General features: G+C 53.5%; 1 protein-coding gene across 2 annotated transcripts; it reads left to right on the forward strand.

Moving 5' to 3' along the window:
* Positions 1-1,747: 1,747 nt before the first annotated feature.
* On the forward strand, positions 1,748-21,080 carry LOC310880740 (uncharacterized protein). Of its 2 annotated transcripts, XM_083796954.1 has the most exons (18): positions 1,748-1,862; positions 2,355-2,762; positions 2,892-3,861; positions 4,146-4,553; positions 5,107-5,205; positions 5,886-5,923; positions 6,481-9,425; positions 10,490-12,365; positions 12,502-12,556; positions 14,270-14,614; positions 15,552-15,821; positions 16,419-16,535; positions 17,071-17,172; positions 17,641-17,763; positions 17,890-17,982; positions 18,192-18,284; positions 18,499-18,556; positions 19,317-21,079. In XM_083796954.1, the coding sequence occupies exons 9-18, from the start codon at positions 12,502-12,504 to the stop codon at positions 19,375-19,377; spliced, it is 1,317 nt and encodes a 438-aa protein (XP_083653080.1). In that variant the 5' UTR covers positions 1,748-1,862; positions 2,355-2,762; positions 2,892-3,861; positions 4,146-4,553; positions 5,107-5,205; positions 5,886-5,923; positions 6,481-9,425; positions 10,490-12,365; the 3' UTR covers positions 19,378-21,079. The 2 variants fall into 2 exon arrangements, with proteins under 2 accessions (XP_083653080.1, XP_083653081.1); XM_083796955.1 differs by lacking the exons at positions 1,748-1,862; positions 2,355-2,762; positions 2,892-3,861; ... (4 more) ...; positions 10,490-12,365; positions 12,502-12,556 and adding an exon at positions 13,469-13,935 and having other exon boundaries at positions 19,317-21,080.
* The last annotated feature ends 474 nt before the right edge of the window (positions 21,081-21,554 follow it).

The following is a 21,554-nucleotide window of genomic DNA, read 5'->3' on the forward strand; positions in this document are numbered from 1 at the left end:
AGCAGTGGTTCATCCTAAGACTCAGGACTGAATCAGATGCCGCTTCCTGGGATATTTTGCCTGATATTTTGGGCTATCAAGGTCCAAGCACCAGGACTGAACATAGTTTATGAGGACCCGCAGAAACAAGGGGTCTCCAAGTCCTGAGCAAATGATTTCTTCCAGTATGCTTCAAGATGAAATGGCCCAACTGGGGAGAAATGACAGAAAACGTCAGCATAACTCTCTGGTCCAGGTTTCTTCTCCGTGAGAGGTACTTCAGGAGCTCAGGTGCTCTCTCAGGATTAGATCAATGGCCCCATGGACGTGCTCCTGCACATCTACTGTGAAATCGGTGGCTTGTCTTTCTTCCTGTTGCTGTCTCACTGGATGGCAAAGCCATCATAATATAAATGTGTTACTGCAAATGGCTCTATTACCTGCTGTGACATTAAGGCATGGCTGCAAGAGCTTCCTGTCCGTGGGGTGGAAGCTTTTCTCTCGCTGCTGAGAGCTGCTTTCATCTGCCCCAAAGGCCTTGTGTTATTTGCTGTTCCTAAACGTCAAAATCCCCTTTAATTCCCATTTTCTATTTATTGGTGCTTCATGTTCTCTTGAACTCCTTTGTAGCATGGTGCCTTGTTCTTGGTGATGAACGTGTAAAGGAAGTGTGGTTTTGATGCTATGACATGATGCAAGCTTTGGACTGTGGAGTGTCAGCAATGATCTGTTTGCAAATGAATTAATATTAATAATAATTGTTCTAATGTTTACAGCTCCTTGTTCTTTGTCCAGTTCAGAGCTTCCTAAAATCCTCCTAAACTTCTCGGCACACTTCTGCTCCCCCAGCCTGCAAGATGCCACCAGCACGCTTCGCTTGCAGCTCCCTGCTGAGCTCCCAGCCCTTTGACCATCAACCATATCCTATCCTACCCACTGCGAGCGTGCTCAGTGCAACAGGAAGGAAGAGGAAGAGGGAGGACAATGTGAAATCTCTCACCATCAGCAGAGCACTGCTCTTGAAGATGCAAGTTTGGGGAGCTTTGAAGCTCTTGGTGTTTTGCAGAGCTCCCTGCTACCCCGAAGGTGGTCAGTGCACGCCAGAATCCTTGAGGTCTGCGGCATCTGAGGGTGAACTGCAGCAGGAGGTAGAAAAGCAAAGAGGGACACGGCAAAGGTGAGGGAGAGCTCGTCCAATGTGGTCCATGCTCACAAACCAGCAGGTCCATGCCCTCTGCCATGCTTATGGAGAGATGGTTCCCTGGCATCCTCAGTGCTCTGCCCCTGTGATATCTGGGCTGCTTTCAGGTCCTTTGCTGCCACCAGTGCTTCCCATCCAGCTGCTCTTCTTCTAGAAGAAGTTGTGGGGACCATTGCACATCTCTGCCTGTCAGTTGACAAGGAAAGAAGATCCACGGGAAGCATCTGCCTCTCTGCCTGTGCACAGGTTGCCCGTGCATCCCCGTCAGGAACCCTTCCTTTCTACATTTAAATACCCATTATATTTATATTCCAATAAATATCCTTTATATTTATATTCCAATATCTGGAAATAAACATTTCCAGGAGGGAGGTACAGCTCCTCACCGTGGGAGGAAGCTGCTCTGTTGGGAAACCCATGGACTGGGATAGGCACCGAATGTTTTTACACCAACAAACAGAGCTGGACTCCCGTGCAAGAGGCTTGTTTCAGTGCACCACCGTTGTTGACCTGTTGGCAGACTGACCTCCTCCCTGAGACGTGTCTGCATGCAAATTCTGAGGTCAGCACAGATGCCCAGCTTGTCACGGAGACACCCTGCATGCAGCCAAGGGCCGAAGGCAAGAGGACGGGATGTCTCCGCAGAGCTGCGCCGTTGTCTGCCTCACCCTGATGCTGGCGGGTAAGTTGGGATGGGGCAAGCAGAAAGCACCTTGGGTGATGTGAGAGCTGCAAGTGGGGTAAGCTTGAGTTGATGGAAAGGAAAGGAAGAAGCCGGTGGTGACCATGGAGTGCTCTCCTCAAGCACAGGTGGCTAGGGACGTTGGGGGAAGGATCACGAGGTTGATGTGCTCATTGCGAAACATCAGCCAAGGGCTAGAGCCAGGACAGATGTTCATGGAGCTCCTGGTCACTGCTTGTGCTGCTCTGTGAGTGCTGCTGGTCCATCCCTGGCAATGACGGGCAGCCCGTGAGGGGTGATACCTGCAGGATGCCCCCGCCAGCTAGAGAGCTGCATGCCATGGGGATCCCACCAACGGGGATGCATTTTGCTGAGAGCCAGCAGAGGTGTGTGAGGAAGTGGTGGTGGGGCAGGGTGGGCCGCAAGCGCTGTGCTGCAAGGGGGGAGGAGAATCTGTCACTGATCTGCTGATCTGCCTCTTCCCCTCTGCAGGGAGAAACCTGGGCTTCCTCGTGGAAATCCCGCAGGATGCAGTCAGTGGCACCGTGGGGCAGTCCGTGCTCCTGCCCATCTCCTACACATTCAACAGCTCCCCTCGCTTCCCAATGTCAATTAAGTGGACGTTTGGTCACCCCTTACAAAGAATCATCTCCTGCGTAGTGCTGAACTGCTCCCTGAGTGCTGGGGGGGCTCCCAAGAACTGCTCCACAAAATGTTACCCCTATGCTTCACATGCGGGCCGTGTTGAGCTCTTCCCCGAGAACGCATCCCTGCTGCTGCGGGACCTGAGGCTCAGTGACAGCGGGGTGTACAACGTCAGCTTTGCACAGCAACAGCAAAGCAGGCACATCACCCTGACGGTGCTTCAGCAGCCTGTCCCCACAGGCCCTTCCAGTGAAGGTAAGTGTCCCTTGTGCTGCCCTGGCAGAATCCCTGCCCCTCCTGATGGAGACAGCACAGGACCCCTGCGGAGGTGTCCCAGAGGAGGTGGCAGCCTCCCGCAGCCGCATCTCCGCTCTCCTACCACAGGAACTTGTCAAGGAGCAGGAGGGATGGCCGCACGCATCCCTTGCTACATCCTGGGAGGCTGCTACTGCTTCATCCTGCTGCTCCTGCAGCTGCTCTTCCACCTGTGCTGGCTGCGGGGCAGCCGTCAGCAGCAGGGCAGACGTGGGGAAGCCTGCGGCTGCTGCTGGGGAGAGGGGAGCCAGCGTGCGGGAGCAGCCAGGGCCGGCACCCCAGGCTGGCAGCAGCAGCCGCCCCGCAGTGCCCGGGCAGAATGAAGGCGCTCAGCTGGTGGCTCAGGGCTGCTTTTCCTCCTGGCACCTGCCCCTCTGCGGGACAAACCGGGGTCCTGGCCGCTGCCTGTCCCCAGGCACCGTCCTGCCTCCAGCGCACAACCACTCCCCACACTCACATACCCCTGCTGTTAAATTCCCACTCCCATGGGCAAATAAAAACCTTTCCTCTGGCATCTCTGTCTCCAAAGTGCCTGGCATGCGGCTGCAGAACCACCTGAAGCAGTTCCAGCAGCAAAGCGAGGGCCGGAAGAGATTCCCAAAGCTTCTGGCCTGCCCCAGGAGGACCCAGGGGCTGCTTTGGTGGGGCAGGGGCTGCTCGGCTGCTGAGGCTGAAGGGTGACAGCTGAAGGAAGGCCCGGTGAGCTGCATCCCCTGGAAAATCCCCCCAAAAACGGGGATGCGATGGACGCGTTTTGCTGGCAGCTCCCTGCTGCGTGCGTGGAAGGGGTGCTGGGGCAGAAGCAGTGCCCACAGTGGGGGCACAGGGGACACCCCGCAGCCCCCCTCTCTCCCCACAGTGTGCAGGTGGCACAGGAAGGAGCCGGGGCTCGCCCGCCCGCAGCGAACCCCACGGCGCCGAGGGGCTGAGCGAGAGCCTCCGACTTCCTCCCGGCCCAGGCGAGCGCAGCAGCCACAGGCGATGTGTCCCGGCCGGCGCTGCTGGGGCCTCGGCTCCCTCCTGCTGCTGCTGCTGCTCGGTGAGTTGGGGCCAGGGCAGCTGCCTTCACCCTGGGGGCAGCCTGGGGGCTGCAGGTGGAAAAGCCAGCGGGGAGGTGGCTGGGGCTAAGGGGCTGGGGGTGCAGGTGGTGCGGAGCCCACCCTGGGGTGGCTGCATCCGATGGGGTCCCCAAAAACAAGGGCACTGTGCTGAGGTCTGGTGTCTGGGCATGAGGGGCAGTGGGGCAGGGTGGGCTGCGAGCGCTGTGCTCCAAGGGGGGAGAATCTGCCGCTGATCTGCTGATCTGCCTCTTCCCCTCTGCAGGGAGAAACCTGGGCTTCCTCGTGGAAATCCCGCAGGATGCAGTCAGTGGCACCGTGGGGCAGTCCGTGCTCCTGCCCGTCTCCTACACATTCAACAGCTCTCCTCATTTCCCAGCGTCGATTAAGTGGACGTTTGATCACCCCTCACAAGTAATCCTCACCGGCACATTGCTGGACTGCTCCCTGGGTGCTGGGGGGGCTCCCAAGAACTGTACCGCAAAATGTTTCCCCAATGCTTCACATGCGGGCCGTGTTGAGCTCTTCCCCGAGAACGCATCCCTGCTGCTGCGGGACCTGAAGCTCAGTGACAGCGGGGTGTACAACGTCAGCTTTGCACAGCAACAACAAAGCAGGCACATCACCCTGACCGTGCTCAAGCAGCCTGTCCCCACAGGCCCTTCCAGCGAAGGTAAGTGTCCCTGTGCCGGGCACAGGCACCTCCTGCGCTGCCCCGGCTGTGGGAAACATTGAGCACACGCAGAATTTCGGTCCCTCCTTCCACGGGGACAAGACACTGCAGTGAAAAGAGGATTCCCAGAGGTTTATTATGTGGTGCTGGTTGTGCTCCGCCAGTTGTAGCTGGAAGCCCAGCATTCCTCCCTCCGCCACCTTAATTGAAGTACGAGTGCTTCTTGCACAGCTGCTTGTCTCTGCAGGAGAAAGGCTCCCCTAGCAGCATTGCCTTTAGCTAAAATGAATGGCTGCAGAGAATGAATGGGAGAGGCGGGCTCAGGAACCCAAGCACCAGGTCTGAGTCCTGTACTAGAGCAATTGTAATATTTGCTGGGGAGAATCGGGCACTTGGGGGTAAATCAGCGGCCACAGAGACTGAGAAGAAAATGCACCAAATGCTCTCCTACCACTCACATACAACATACATGAAATAATCACCACGGCAGTATCTGCTGCTACTGTATTCCTTTAGGAAGCACTTACAGCACCTGTTGTCTTCCAAATGCCAGGCACCAGCAATCAAGACCACACCCATAACTACATAATTGGAGCTTGCTCATTAATCTTCCTCCTTCTGCTGTTCCTGGTCTTCTGCGTTTGGCGCTGGGGTAGGTGGTTCAAACTTGGAGGTTGCACCTCTGGTTCCTTCGGGCATATTCCCTGGGGATAAAGGTAGTGGGGAGGCTCTGGAGAGGTTTTGTTCTTCACACCAGAATTATTCCTTTCCTGTGAGCTCTCCTTCAGCATACCACCTCCTTTCATTTGTAAAGAGTCATAGTTTCTAGTTTGTGATGCAGCTTAACAAAGTGGAAGCACAGCATGGGGCTGTTGCAATGGTTTTCCGGAGAACCCATACCTTCTGGTGCTGAGACCAGCATCAAGTTGCTGCATCGCTTCTAGCCTGTAAAAGTACAACGCCATGGACTCAGAAACGCATCCTCTAAGTGTGGCCAGACTGTTCTGTTGGGGACACTTTAAAACTCCAGCTGGGGAGAATACCTTGGGATATATGCACTGGACGATCAGCCAGCAAGGTGCTTATCTCCACAGCTCCCATCAAAACCTTCACCCCTGAGGATGCTTTTGTCAGGAGACAAGTTCATTTGTTTCCAAGTGGGAGATTTCACCCGTGCTTGGCTGGAGCAGCCACAGAAATCTCCGTCTTGATGGCAAAATCCACATCAACCCCCCTGGTGAAAGTGCCAGTATAGTACCTCTGGTTCCCCAGGGCTAGGAGAGGGGAGGGTGCAACCTGTCGGTAATAAAACCCTCTTTTTCCGAGGTGCAGTGCAGCAGAAGAAGAGGAGAATCGTTAAACAACAGCAGGTACAGAAAAAACAATTTGAAAGCTCTTTGGGTAAATGCTAACTGCTGGCTTAAATAAGATGCACTGATCTACAAGAATTGATTCTGAATTTAAAAAATAGGAAGTTAATTCCGTGTTGTAAGGGCAAGTTGCAAAGTTGTAAGTGACCCTGGGGTACTCCCTTCCCCCAGCTACACGTTTCCCCTTTGCCTCCCTCCCCGACCCCAAAAGGACCTGATTTTACCTTCATGGCTGAGAAGCCTAGGGACAGCTTTGGCTGACAGCAGCAAGGAGGGTGCAGAATGGTTAAATGCAAAGCAATGTGCAGATAGTCACCCTTCCCTGCTTGGCAGCCTCACAGGTTTATGTTGGGGCACTACTTCAGGGATCGCTGTGGGCTGTGCAGACAGCCAGGATCAACCCCGACCCTCCCATGGGCAAAGCCACCTGGCCTTTACATAGCTCCTGCTTCTGCTGACTCCTCCTGGCTTGTTGTTAGCAGCTCCAGGACCCCTCCTGATCCCAACGTCCCCTGGAGAAGGCTGTCACCTTGTGTGTTTTCTCTGTGCTTCTCTAGGCCCTGAACACACAGGAGCCCCACGTGGACAACACTGCGGCGAGGGAAGTAATGACCATTTATTCCAGAGTCGGAGACAGCTTTGAACATCCAGAGCTGAGAGCATCACCACAGGTCATCTACTCATCCATAACCTCCCTCGATTCCTGAGGACAGGACTGGGCACCCCCAGCTCCTGCTTTGGCTGCAGGAGCTGCCCAGAGCAGAGCTCTGAACTTTGCAGGAGATAGCCCTGCCACAAAGGTGGCTGGTGATTTTGTCACTGACCAGAGAAATGTGCCCAAGGTAAAGGCAAATCAGCAGTGCATCCATGGGAAGCCTTATTCCACTGACTCACCTTAATCTGAGGGCTAACAGAGAGCACTGAATGTATTTCAGTCCTGTGCTCCAGGGTCACTTACCAATTGTCTTGTCATATTAAAAGAACGCATGAAGAAGATCTTTTGACCTGGAAAGCTGTCCATATTTTTATGAGTATGCCAAGTCACTGTAGAGCAGACTCTTCCTGCCATGAAATCTGCTTGGCCTTGGGATCCCAGGGCAATAGGTTCCTCTGCTGATCTTTTGAAGAGTCCCCTTAAAGGGCAAGGGGATGGGACTTACTGTACAATGGAGTTCCTGGCACGTGGTGGCATTCCTTTAAAGCTGTTTGTACAGGTGGAAGAAAGCTGAGATGCCTAACTCTGTTTTAAAATTAAAAGCCACATCTCCCCTAGCAGCACCAGCTTTTTTAAAATGCAGTAAGGGCATAAATTGATTTTGTTTTGCTCTGGGCTTCATGGAAAACAAGACAGTACATACCGAAACATGGAGCCCCATCAGTAATAAATGGATGCTAGGACAGGACAAGAGTGCTAGACATCTCCCGACCACAGCCAGGCCCAGAGAGAGCATGGAAACTGCTGCTGCTGCCTCCCTCTTTGCATGCTCCTGTGTCGGCTGGGATGATATTCAAGAGGGACAATGATGATGATGGTGGTGGTTCAAGCCCCCAGCACCAGCAGCCCGTCTCCTGGCTCCGGGTGAAGGACCCGGCTGCTCTGCTCTTGGAAAGTCCTGCTAACCTTCACGACAGCAGAGGTTTTTTTTTCCAGAAAACAGAAGCTCTTTGTGACTTAATAAAACCGCAAAAGCTGAAAAGTTGCCTTAGGTATGCATGAAGCTTTTGCAGTGGTTAGCGTGAGGTCTTAAGTAGCAGGAGAGAAGAAAGTACTAAAAAAGTGAAGCAGTAGCAAATAATTGCACAGGAAATGTGGCTGTCAGCCCTCAGGCTAAAGCACACGTGGTCACTGCCTTACTGGTTGTCCCCTCAGCAGACCTAATTTTGTTCCTGACCCCTGCTGAAGGATTTGGAAACACCATCCCCGCAGAGCATGGCAGGACAAGGGAGGACTGCTGAGACCTGCTCCTCCACAGCTGTGAGTGGAGCCCACCCCCAGCAGAAAAACCTCTTGATCTCCCTGGTGCCTGCTAGAGCACAAAATAACCTGCAGCAAAATGAAGACCTAGGTCTGAATTTGGACATCCAGTGTTCACCCAGAAACACAACCGCCCCTTTATGAGCCTTTTGTCTCCCAGAACAGCTTCTTCTCGGAGAAGACATCTTTGGAGAGCCCGGTCCCTGAAATGTCATCTGCAAAGAAGACCTGCAAGGCAGGGGGGATTAAATCCTCCCTGTGGGACCGGGGTCTCAGGGGGGCACGAGGGAGCCCTTGCAGGAGGTGAAGTCCTGCTGCACCCATGCTCAGCTAAGGCCCAGGAAGCAAAGTGCCCCTTCTGTTTCCATGGGTTTTCTCAGCTAAAATAAAGTTTTGCAAGAGTTCCCAGAGTTTTGCCTTATTCTCCTGCTCTTTGGTAGCATTGAGGCACGTTGTGGGTCTTGTGGTTTACTGTGAGCTTGGAGGAGCGGCTGGTGGTGGGGACAGGAAGGGAGCAGACAGCTCATCCAGAGCCAAAGGGCAATTACATTTCCTGGACATTTCATACAAGTGCAGCAATTTTCGCTTTTGCTCTAACATGCCCATATGCTTTCTTTTCAGCAACTCACTTGCTTTTGAGCTAAAATTCACTTTCTGCCGTCCTTGGTCTCAGGCAGGTGAGTTTGTCCTGCTGGACCGGTGCCACACAGAAGGGGCTGCAGGACATGGGGTGACAGAGGAACTGCAGTGCCCAGTTCTGGAGCTTTTGGGAAGCATTTGGTCCATGCATCTCTAGAGGAAGGCCAGTGTCTGCTGGTGCTGCATAGGCACTGATTTGGCACAGTTTTGTGCTAGTGAGGCCTGCTGAGTCTTGCCATCCGCAGTGGGCCGCACAGAAAGGGGATCCCTGCATTTGTGGCGTGGCGTGGGTGAAACTCCACACTTTTTGGGGGGACTGCAAGTGTAGGCCAGGGGAGGGGAAAGCAGGCCCTACGCTTGCCTCACGCAGCAGCACAGTGCAGGCAGACCCCACAGCGAGCCCACGGCTCCTCTCGTGGCCCACGCTGCGTGCAGAGCGCAGAGGGAACTGCAGCAACCCATGGGAAAAAGAGAAACCGAAAGAGAAGAGGGGGGCTGGACGGCCACACACGCTACGTGGTGCTTTGCGTGCTTCCCTATCCCTGCCTTCCTCTCCCCCCTGCTCGCCCTGAGCTCCCACCACCACAGGCCTTTTGTTCTCGCCCACACTGCACCGCCTGTCTCGGCCTCTAGCCCCCACACTGCAGCGTCACCAACTGCCTCTGCCTTTTCATTTCCTTCTCTGAGCTGCTTCCCCGCAGGGCCCTGCCTCGCAGGCCCCTTCTTTGCTTGCTCTTTGAAGTTCTTAAAGGTCAGTGTGGCTTTCTTTGTGGCTGCAGGCGGCTCGGTGCTTGCAGGTCTTGCAGGTGCTTCTCAGACACCCGCTAGCTACACCTCAGAGCAACTTCCTCTGCTGGATACACGCGGCCTTTGAATTAACAACTTCAGGTAGTGCACTGGTCCTCTCAGTGGCCTTGCTGCTCATCCTAGTTTATTCTTCCATGTTTTAGTCACGGAATCACAGAATCACAATATTAGGGATTGGAAGTCCATCCCATGTGTCTGAAAGCCATTTTCTGGGCCTTACAATGAGTGGGGCAGGGGGTCTGGTGACAAGAGGGGTGGAAAATGCCAAGGTACCCAGTGCCTTCTTCACTTCAGTCTTCACCAGTACTTTTGTTCAGCAATCCAAGGGCCTGTAGAAGGTCTGGAGCAAGGAAGGTGTGCTCTTGGTGGGAGGGGACCAGATCAGGGAGCGTTCAAGCCAACTGGGCATATATAAGCCCGTGGGGCCTGAAGGGATGCACCCACAAGCTCTGAGGGAGCTGGCTGATGGCAGTGACAGGTCACTCCTGATCATCTCTGAAAGGCTGTGGGGGCTGGGAGAGGTTTCTGAAGGCTGGTGGAAAGTAAATGTCGCCTTCAGAAAGGGGCAAACAGAACGTGGGGGAAATAGAGGACGGACAGATTCACCTCAATTCCTGGGCAGCATTTCCCAGCACATGATGGGCAAGTAGGTGATTGGAAGGAGGTAGCGTGGATTTATGAATGAGAAATCCTGCTTAACCAACCCAACAGCCTTCTGCAATGAAGTGGCTGATTGACGGACGAAGTGAGAGCAGGGGATGTTGCATACCTCGGTGTCAGTAAGGCTTTTGTCACGATCTCCCACAGAGACGGCACCACAGCATCCTCACAGAGAAGCTGACAAAGTATGGGTTTGATAAGTGAATTTCTCAGTCTGGTGGGGTTGGAAACTGGCTGAACAGCCAGGCCCAGACATTCAAAACCCAGCAGGACATGGTGGTGGGCAACCACCTCTAGGAGACCCTGCGTGAGCAAAGGGGTGGACTAGATGACCTCCAGAGGTGCCTGCAGACCCCCACTATTCTGCCTTTCTTGGACTCTGGTGCTGTTTGCACAGAGGGAGAAGGTATCCCAGGGCTTTGCCAGGACTGATCAGGTGGAGGAGTCTCTTTACTGATTTTTTTCCCCCTCTCATTTAATCCTAGATGGAGAATTTAGAAATGCTCTGTGTGAACACTCAGCCGAGCACCTCCTTGGCAAAGGCTGGGGTCCTCTAAACACTGACAGAGCGATGCTGAGATCGACCAACAAATGTAATTATCTTTTTCAGTCAGACATTTCTGTTTCCTAGCAGAGACCGATGACCATCCCTTCACAACTATTTGGGTTACAGCAGCGTGTGAGTGGGAGAGAGAGGCCTGGTGCTGTGCTTTTTGATAGGCTGTGGCATGAGATTCGCATCTGCTGGTGGTCAGACGCTCTGCTCATCTTTCTCCAACCGCAATAAGCTGCACTGGCCCGAATCAGCGTGTGTGGAAAATCTTCCTCACAGCCAATATTTATAGGTTTGTGCTGCTGTATTTGCTGTTTAATCTCTCCAGGGTCCTTGAAAGGTGCAGGGTGCAACATGTGCCAGAAAGTGCCCGAAAAGCTTTTAAAAGTAAACGTGAAAGGAGTTAACTTGCCTCATTTTTTCATGCAGTTCATCCAAGATTAATTGGAAAACATGATTTTAAAGTTTCCTTCCAAAAAGTTGTGGAAGGAATGATGTTAGAGTAGCCTAATATAGAAAATTGTCTCTTTGGAGAGGTGGGTCTGGATGATGGGGGCATGGTGGGACAAGTGGGTGGACTACCTTCATCTACGGCAGTTCATCCTTACTGCAAACAAATAACACACCTGCCCAGAGAAAGAAAGCTTCATCCTGTCACGTATTCTTGAAGGCAACTTCAACTGAATTGTCACCCTGATGGCTGTTGTTGCACGTTGATGCATCCGTTGCAGCTGCGAGGGGCTACCCAAGCAATGTGCTGCTCTAGGGAGGGGACAGAGCTGCTGCTCCCTGTGACAAATCACATTTTTCTGCTGCTGTTTTGCACCAGCACCCTTACACTTCTTTCAGTTGCTTTTAGTTTTGCAGCTCTCCAAGCTCACAGGATGCGGCAGTGCTTCACTATGACAGAATGCACATGGCCTGGGGTGTGACCGTACATGGAGGAACCAAGGAGATGGGAACAGTGAACCTGCACTTTGCTAGGCACAGGGAGAAAGAGAAGTTCATTTAAAAATGAAAACACAAAATTGTGAAATGACTGGCTGCACAGACAGCTGTCTGGCTCAGCATCCATCTCACTCCAGTTTTGGTGGTCACACTGAGCCACACTCGGCAGGGCAGGAAAGCTTTCCCTGTTGCTCTGGGGCACAGCTCTAACCTTCCTGAGCCTCTCGTCTCTCTGCTCCTCAGCCTAGAGCATGAAACTTGGTCCTCAGGTGCTCCTCCAGTGCAAACCCCCTTAAAATGAAATTCCCTTTGTGGAAAGCTTGTGGCACATGGGTGATCCCGTTCTGCATCTGTCTTGGTGGAGAATGCCCCTGCCAGTGGAACAAGTGTCCCAGAGCCCCTGCCAACGCTAGAAGCAGGTTAGAGGACAAGAAACAGGCTTAGGGAGCTGAGGCCCTCTCCCAGGGGCAGGATGGAAGATGCTTGAGCTGCAAGAAAGGGATGGGGTTGGATCTTTGGCCTCAGGGCATGGAAACAAAATGGGACATCACCTGGAATTTATATTGCTTCCGGCATGGACATAGGAAACTCCTCCTAGGAGAGAAGTCAGATGGGTTCTTCTCCCTGGGTTGTTCTGGCCATCAGGCACTGCATTTCTTGTGGTGGGGCCACTTCTGGGGTGCGGCGCTGCTCTGCCCAGCTGCAGCCTGGCTCCTCGGAACGCAGTGCCACTCCTCCCCGCAGGAACAGCAGCAGCTTCGTGGCACGCTGGGGCGGGAGCGGCTGCTGCCAGCAGAAAACCTCCCAGGAAAGAGGAGAAGAGGCAGCAGGAACAGAGAGGAGCGATCAGCAGGGAAACGGTGAGCCTGGAGCCAACCCACCCTCGGCACTACCCTCCTGAGCATCAGGAATCCAGCCCCCTGCAAGCAACAACCTGACTTGCAATCATCATTACCTTTAAAATACAGAATTTTTTGAGCCTTTTCTCCTTGGCAGATGCAGCTGCACCATCCCATAGAGCTGCTGGGGACCAGCTGGATGTTCCTGGCAGGTAAATTAGGAGATTATGCCATCCAGCAGGCTTGGGGCTGGATTCTCACCTGGTGCAAACCAGCAGAGGTCTCAGCAGAGATTGGCAATTGGGCGTGGGGATTGCTGTTCCACGTGGATTAGGCTTTTTAAATGGGACAAATCGTTTGTCCTGTGGGGAAGGGCATCTCTGATCCACTGTCTAAAGGCAGAGGAGGTAAAAGCAACTCAGAAGCATGGTACTGAGAATAAACATCCTCTGCAGGTAGGTTCATCTGAGACCAGTATATGTAATAACACAGGATTTATTGCAGTTATGGAAATAGTCTCACTGTGGTCTTTATAAAAGCACTGGCTGGCTTGAAGCACAAATGTACAAAGATTTTCAGGGTGAACATCTGAAATGGAAAATAAACCTGCTAAGGTATATACACTGTTTTCCAGATGCCACGGTGTCAGGGAGTGCTGAGCATCTACAGGAGGAGCTTTGGGTATTGCAGGTGTACAAAGATGCTTATAATGAAATGTTTTCTCTTATTTTGTACTGACGGTACCATGGAAAGTGTATTCTTCTAGAGCAAGTGGATTTTCAGTTATAAGCTTGTTTCTTCTCCTTGCAGACCTCTTTCACAGTTTGGGGGGGGCACAAAAAAAGAACCGGTGGCTGTTTCTAAACGTTGCTAGCCCGAGATGTGAAGAGCCGTCAGGAGGGCTTGGTTTGTTTGCATTCTTACGCCTAACGCCTATCCTTGCGCTGCCAAATCACTGCGAGAGATTACCGGCCGGTTTTGCAGAGGTTTGCAGACAGCAGGCGGCAGCGTGGTGCACGCCGGCAGCTGCCCGTGGGGCAGGAGCGGTGGCGAGAAGGGAGGGCGCTGAGCCTGCGCTGCCGGCTGGGGCTCCTGCTGCTGGCCCCGGCCCCGAGCATCTCCCACGGACGCTCAGGGTCAGCCTGGCAGCCCCGGCGGGGAGAGGACCTCGGGCAGAAATCCCGGCTTCTCCATCAGGAGAGGCACAGGGACTCCTGTCGTGCTGGGACTGCCACCGGCGATTCATTGGCTCTGCGCCTGGGTAGATAAATACCCTGTATTTCATGGCTACCTTTCTTTCTAAGTAAACAATTACCCCTCCTTTCATTTCCTCTGCCTAAGCTGGCTCCTTCCTCTAAACTCTTTGCCCTCACCTTTTTGCTTGTTTGTTTTTAAAGAATCCGCTTTACAGGCTGGGATTTTAGCAGTGATTTCTGCCTGACTTTCCCTGAAAACTCTTTTTTTCCACTCGGGGCCGGGCGCTGTGACCACTCGCAGTCCTTGGAGTGTCGCTTAGAGCCCAAGCCATGACAAAGCCATAAACTGCCACGCATTTGGGGGAAGCAGCTCCATCCTGCGCAGATGTTCACAGGTAGATGTTCTCAGCTCCAAACAAGACCAGGAGCTGGGCTGAGGTGCTTGGGAAGCCCTTTCTAGGCACAGACTGGGAGGGAAGGCCACCCCCCCCCCCCCCCCAAAACTCGAGCAGAAGTGCTCTCAGCCCTGCAGCCAGACTTCTCGAATCACACCTACCAGCTCGGGATGGGATGTCTCACTGCCTGGTGACGTGATGGTTGATGGCAGTGCTTTGTGAGACGTGATGACCAAGCTGTCCAGGTGCCTCCTGCGTGCCCTTGGCACAGCTTCTCCCAAGACTTGCTCCATCTCCCTGCCTTGTCTTCTCTCTGTCTTCTTCTGCCGTCCAGGGCTGCTGGTGCCTTTGCAACAGGCTGTGGAAGCAGAGGGAGCCCTGCAGAGAAGAGTGGTGGTGGTGGGATCCTCGGTGCTGCTTGCTGGGCCAGCTGATGCTGTGCACATCCACTCCGCGCAGTGGGAGTACCTCAATGGCACCGTCTCCCGCGCCATCGTGCAGTACAATGAGGGGCCGCACAATGTGGCCATCCACCCACCCTACGTGGGACGAGCCCTTTTCCATCCATCCAATGGATCTCTCCTCCTGGAGGACCTACAGGAAAGCGACAGTGGCATCTACAAAGCGACCTTCAACCTGGCAGAAAGGGAGAGCCTGAAGATCTTGCTGGATGTCCTCAGTAAGTGGTGGGCACGGGAGGGAGGCGTGGGGTGATGGATACAAGCAGAGTAATGTTTCTTGACTGTATATGGACAGACCGTCAGCCAAGCCAAAGGGTTTAGAGAAGGGATTTGGGCTAAGTCTCATGGGCTGATCATGAGGATCTTGGACCAGCCATGGATGGAGACATCGCAAGGGGGACTTGGGGAAGAGCCTCCTGGAGACCTCTGGGTGACCACCGGGTCTGGTGGTGCTGCCCAGAGAGACCTCCTAGAGCATCTGGCTGTGACAAAGGGCCGGACTCCATCCTAGAAGGTCCCTTCCATCCCTTGTTTTCTGCTTCCAGTGGAAGGACGGAGGGACCGGTGGGATTGTGTCCATTGCTAACTCCGCAGCATCTTTAGCAAGGGGTTCTGGCAGGACTAATGGAGCGAAGCCCAGCAGGGTGCTCTTTATGGAGAAGTCACCAAAAACCTCCCCCTCAGACCATACTGGCTGAGCAGCCGTTTGCCATTTGCAGGCGCCAGCCGCTGTTGCAGAGATAAGAGCACATTTTAAACAACACACAAGCTCCTCCTGCTGCTCTTGCCAATTCCCTTAATTTGCTCTTGGGATTTCCTTCCTAATAAGGCTGTGATCATGATGCTACCGCAGCTCCTCACCATTCATTTTTCCTTTCTGCTACACAGAAATCTGCCTGGGGACTGCCTCTCTTTCCTCTTCTTCTTTATTTTTTTTCATATATTAAATGCTCTGTAATAACTCAAATGCAATAAAAACAATGACTCAGCTAGGAAAAATAAATAAATACCAGAAAGCACAGCAGCTCCCAGCAGCGCAGGACCTTCCGGAGAAGGGCACCTGTGATTGCATCCTTGCAGACTCAAGGATGCTGTGGTGAAAACTGCTCCAGCTCATATCTGAGAGAAGTGCTGGTGTTTCTGTCCTCTTTCCAGAGCCCGTGTCTCGCCCTCAGCTCTGGAGCAGTGGCCTGGTGGCCAAGGCCACCGGTGAGGTGCTCTGTGAGGTGGTGGAGGGCAGGGTGGACACCATCACCTGGAAGAAGGACGGGCAGGCGCTTCCCCAGGGCAGAGGTTTCTACGTCTCCGGCAACCTCAGCATTCTGCACCTGAGGGCGGTGAAGAAGTCGGACTGCGGCTCCTACTCCTGCAATGCCAGCAACGGGATAAGCTGGCAGGAGACCTCCCTGAACGTCACTGTTGCAGGTGGTCACAAAAACGGCAGCTCAAGTGGTGCTTCCCCTGGGCCCAGAGAGAGATGGGGAGATGCTGCTCCCCAGCTCCCAGCACTCGTCCTGCTCTCCACCCTTCCCCAGCATCCCTGAGTGGTTTCAACCCCTTCTTCTTCCTCCATGCCCAAAGGCCTGGCCGCCCTCCCGTGAGGCAGTGGCCAACACGTGCCATTGAGTGGAGCTCCCCATCGTAGGATGATCAGCAGCACCTCCCAGTGTCCCATCGCACCTCTGCCTGCCCCCAAGTCATGGTTCTTGGCGGGATGGGCAGAAGGAGGTTGGCCATTCCCTCTTGGAGGAGGTCCCAAGGCCTGGCTGGCCATCCCAGCCCTTGGCAAGGCGATGGTGGGCAGGATGTGGGCAGAGGGTGGTGGGCAGGGTGCCTGTGGGCAGCACACATCCCGGCGCGGATGTTTCATGGACCAGAGCCTCTAGCAGAGGCACTGATCCACCAGCTGGCAAGCAAAGCAAACCCATCGCAGCGATGGGGGAGCTCCGTGGCTCAGCAGAGCCATCCATGCTGGTCCTGTCGGTGGCCTCATTCCCAGAGCCATGAGTTGTTTTTTTCCAGGTCTCTCTCCTCCCCTGAAGGATGTGCTGAGGATTGCAGTGGTCGCCGTGGTCTTTGCTGCTGTCTCAGGATGGGGATTAATTTTTCCTGTCTGCCAGTCCGAAAAGCTACGAATAAGTGAGTCCACAGTGAGGGGCAGCTGAACCCCCAATTCCCGTACCCAGTGGGGCAGAGCGAGGAGCGATGCTGCCAGAAGAGCCGGTAACTGGCTCGTTCCCCTTCCAGCTGCCTGAACATCTCACCTTCTCCTCGTCTGGCAGGTCTTTTAAGAGTAACGAGAGAAACCTTCCTTGGTGGATTTTCTTTTTAAGGGAGAAAACTGTTTTTGCTCTGTTTTCTGGCTAGGTTAAAGCCTGGCATTTCCTACACATTTTTGCTCAGAGGATTGAAATGACTGAGTGACACTCGTAAAAATGAAGCATCTCAAAGCATTATTTTTATGAGAAGGCTCCATTTTAATGAAGTCTTTAGCACATGCTGTGCCGTGGGCACAGAGCCCCTCCCAGCTCCCCTCCCTCCGGAGCAGGCCAACCCCTCCATGCCCCAGACAGGGACCCCCCAATGCTGTGTCCCACCCAGGGGAGGGCTGGGGGCTGGCACGGGATACCCCGGGGGGACACGGATGTCACCTCGCACTGCTCTGGGTGTCTAGGGGGGGAGCTGTGGCGGTGGCTCAGCGCCTACACCTGCGGGCTGGTGTGCGTCTCCTCCATCCTGGCTGGCACTGCCGGGCTCCTCTGGATGCGAGAAGAAGGTACGGGGCGTTTTGGGGGCGGTGCGGTGCGGGCCCCTCTCCTTTCCCCCATGCAGGGTGCAGCATGCAAGAGCAATCCTTGCTGTGCAAGACACATGGGGTGGAGACCTTACGGGGGACGAACATCCCTGTGTGGGTTGGAGAGGACGGCAGTGCTCCATAGAAGGAACGGACCCATCTGGGGCGATAGGTGGTTTCCCCGTTGTGATCTCAGCTTGTCATGGGCAACCCAATGGGTTAGGCACCCATCCGCACCATTGATGTAGTTACTCCCCTTTACAGAAAGCCCTTTCCCAGGAGTAATTGCAGAAGGGCACTTAAAATGATTAAGGGATGGAGCAGCTGCTTGCAGGGAGAGACTGAAAAGGCTGGAGGGGTGGGAAAGGGAAACGATGGAGCTTTACAAAATCCTGAAGGTGGTAGGCAAGTGGAAGAAGTGATGCTCAGCCCTGATCTGTTTTCTTTCAGGCCCATCCATTGCCATCATATTGCCAGAGATTGTCCTTCTGTACGTGATTGTGGTCACCTTCCTGGTGGCCGCCAACGTGACCTTCCAGCCTACAAAGCTCATCCAGCTCAAAAGCACAACAGGTGAGCTGTTCAAGGATGGCAGGGATGGAGATAAATAAAAAACAGGTGTGGGGGGGTGTTCTTTTGTACAAAATCTCATCCTTCGTGCACACGCTGACGTCTCTGTGTCCTCTTTCCCATGGCCAGCACAGCGCACGATGGGCTATGCGGCTCCCGGCGGGGTGCTCTTGGTGGTGCTGACGAGCAGCTTCCACATAAAGAACATCCACCATCGGCACGGTGAGAAGTTTCTCTGCAATAGCCCTTCCACTTGGCCATCCGGAGCTGGAGCCACTCAAAGAAAATGCAACCGATTGCTTTTTTTCAGGAAAATTTTACTTTTTTTTTTTTTTAATAAGTTTGCACATGTTCACAGTGGCAACCTGTCTTTCTCTTTTCTTTTCCTTCTGACTGAGTTTTCTTCTGCTTTTTCGCCTGTCTGACCGCAGAGGACGGCTGCACGGCGTTTGTGGACGTGACTGCCCTTGCGGTGAGCACGGCAGCAGTATCAGCCCTCCCCCTCCTCGCCATCTTCCTCTGCTGTAAGTGTCCCCTCCTCCGCTTCCCTTGCCACGTATGCGATCTAGCACCAATGTGAACTACACACAACTTGGCTTTCTCTGCTTTAGAGAAGAGCTCACAGCCCCTCTGGTGACCGTTTCCCTTCCCCATTTGAGCCCCGGATGCCATCCCCCAAAATGCTGTGCCTCGCAGGCGCTTTGCCCAGAGCCCGCGAGCAGACTTGTCTTTTCGCAGATCACACCACACAGGGGTGGCAGAATGAACGTGACTCTGGCTGTGCCGACAAGGAAAGGTAGAGCCTTCTTTCGCCTTTTTCCGTATAAATTCACACCATCTTGGTGTGAAAAGCGTGAGATATGAAAATTATCCTATGTCTTAAGTCATAGACCCCAAGAAAGGTGCAGCCCAGCTCTGCCCTCACAGCCCCTGATTTTACGCAGGATTTGGAGTAGGATGCTCCAATGGGGTCCATGCTTAAGCACCTGCTCAAATCTCTCCACAAATGTGTCACTCGTGGCCTCAACTTGAAGATTAAACCTTAATTCCTGCTGGTTTCCTCCACGCCCTTTGTATTTTGCTGGTGCTGTGGATGCACTGGGATAAAGCCCCCAGTGCCCGTCCTGCTCATCACAGCCTCAGTCAGCATCTCTGTGCCCCAGCCAAAACCATCCCGGGCTGGTGGAACAAGTGTTAGACCTATCTGTAGGGGTCTTGTTGGGTTTTGGGGCCATGCAGGGATGGGTGAGAAGAGAGGCCACCACAGCTCATGCCTCTGCCTGGTATGGGGCAGGTCGGGACTGGTGGACCAGACCTTTGGCTCCACTGATGTTCAGCACATGGGATTACAGCATGGTTTGGGTTGGAAGGGACACTTAGGGACCATCCAGTCCATCCCCCTGCCATGGGTACGGACATCTCTCACTAGATCAGGTTGCTCAAAGCCCCGTCCAATCCAACTTTGAACACCTCCAGTGATGGGGCACCCACAGCTTCTCTGGGCAGCCTGTTCCAGTGCCTCACCACCCTGACTGTGAAAAATTTCTTCCCTGCAGGTCCTTCAGGTCCTTTGAAATGTCCCTGCCCATCAGCAAGGATCCTGTTCCAACCTGCTAGACATTGGGGGTGTTCCACACTTGGCTGACTCAACCCAATTTCTCCCCAACGCTGAGTTTCAGTAGGTCTGAGCCTTCAATGTACTGATGATAAACAGCAAATAAATTAATCATTTCTGCCTTTTTTTTTAATTCAGTGCAGCACTGGAGGGTCCAAATGCACATTTTCTCTTTTATTTTCCTCTTTAAAACCAGGACACGGGGTAGAGAAGTGCCTTTAAGAACAGTGTCTCTCTCACTAGTTCATTGTGTCAATGAGGATGCGGCTGTGTGTGCAGTTAACCAAATGTACCCACCCCACCCCTTCCTTCCGCTGTGTGAGGCCACACTCAACTGCTCGCTCCCCATGTGCAGGTGATTTCAATGTGCTTTGGAAGGGGAGGTCAGGCTGCTTTTCCCCACATCCACAGCTCTGTGCCCTCCCTGCCCACCCCCGATGCTCTTTGCAGATGGGACAGCATCTCCAAGGACCACTGTCCCCACCAGCAGCAGCACCCACGCCTGCAGAGACCTTGGCGTGCTTCTGAAGCTATTTGCTTAAATGCAAATCCCTCTGCAGAATTCCCCCTGTCACTGGGTGTTGACAGTAGCTACTCTGTTCTCTGATGGGTTTTTCTGCCCAGGATGAAAAATGTGAGGTGTTTTTTGGGGGGGCATCATGGAGGCCAGGGTTTGGGTGTTGCCTATGGTCCTGCCTGTGATGCAGGGCTGGGGAAGGGGAGGGCTTACTCCAGACAGTGAACAGGAATCTGGATCCTCGCCAATGCCTTGTTGTTTTCCTGCTTTTCCCCTCTGATTATTGCATCAGCTTCAGCAGGAACCATATTTCCTTCCTCCAAACACAACCTGGGACGAGCATGCAACTGAACATAAGCAATTAAATAAGATGGAGACACGAGAAAAATACACACTAAATACACGCTAAAATACACACTAAAATACACACTAAAATCAAAAGTGGAGGTTAGATGCTGAGCATTGTAGGGTTCCCCCCTACAGCTAAGCAGTGATGCTGGGCTGGTTTTAGATACTAGGACACAGAAACTGCAATGTGAGATCTCTCAGACTGAGTCTTCAGATCTCAGAATGTTTAAGGAGCGTTAAACTGAGAGGCCACAGAGGTCATTATGGCCTCAGCTAATTGCACAAAGCAAGGTAACTCATGAACTTAGCAAATGTTGAAAGGGCTTTTAGGCAAGATGCCCCTATCCCACCAGGATGCCAATGTGATATTCAGCTTTTTGCTGGTACTTGAGAGCGGCCTCTGCTTTATCAGATTGCAGCTGTTTCAGGGTTAATAATTCCGCCGTTTCTACGGCTTTTTAAAGTTTGGCTTTCAGTGCCCCCCTCCTCCAAGTATTCTTGCAAAGGTAGCTGGGCCCTTGCAGTTATGCACGTGGGAAACCTCAGGGCTGGCCAAGGGGAGGCAAACACAAATCAGACTGGTGATGAGGCCTCACTGCCCTTTATGAGGATGATTTTCTCCACGTGAAAACCAAGGTAACAAGATCTGGTTGTTCATGGATGGTAGTACCTTCTCCAGAGGGCATGGGCCATGTTTGCTTATCTCCCAGCCTTCTGTCACACTTTCTGGTTACCCTGGTGCCAGTGGGTTCCTGAATTATTTATTCACTTTGTGTTTGCTTAGCTTTTGTTAGCAGTCTTTTGTTTCTCTGCAATACCATTTAGATAATTGTTGGACAACACTGGCCCCAGAATTGACCCCTGGGATGCACCGGTAGTGACCGGCCTCCAGCTGGACATTGTGCTGCTGCTCCTAACCCAGCTGCTCAGCCGGTTTTCAGCCCACCCCACTGCCCACTTACCAGCCCCTGCTTGGTCAGCTTGTCTGTGAGGATGCTAGGAGAGATGGTGTCGTAAGTGCAGCTTGCCCAGCGCCATGAGGACAGGCAGAGTGTACTGAGTGAGGTCCCTTGGAACGGGTTGGGCTGGAGATATTTCCCAGAGCCAGAACTTCTCTCGTGGGGCAGGAAGCCAAAGGTCCAGGTCCCCACGGGGGTGGGCACATCGGTCAGAGCGAGCATCTCGGTGCGTGGCAGAGAAGCTGCTGCTTCCCAGTGCTTAGCAAGAGGGGGAGCGTGGGGAGAGCCGGGGCTGAGCCGAAACCTGTACACGGCAGCTCTCAGGACCTCCTGCCACCATGGAGCTGGCTTTGGA

Source organism: Anser anser, assembly GCF_964211835.1.
Source record: "Anser anser genome assembly, chromosome: 13".
NCBI classification, from domain to species: domain Eukaryota; kingdom Metazoa; phylum Chordata; class Aves; order Anseriformes; family Anatidae; genus Anser; species Anser anser.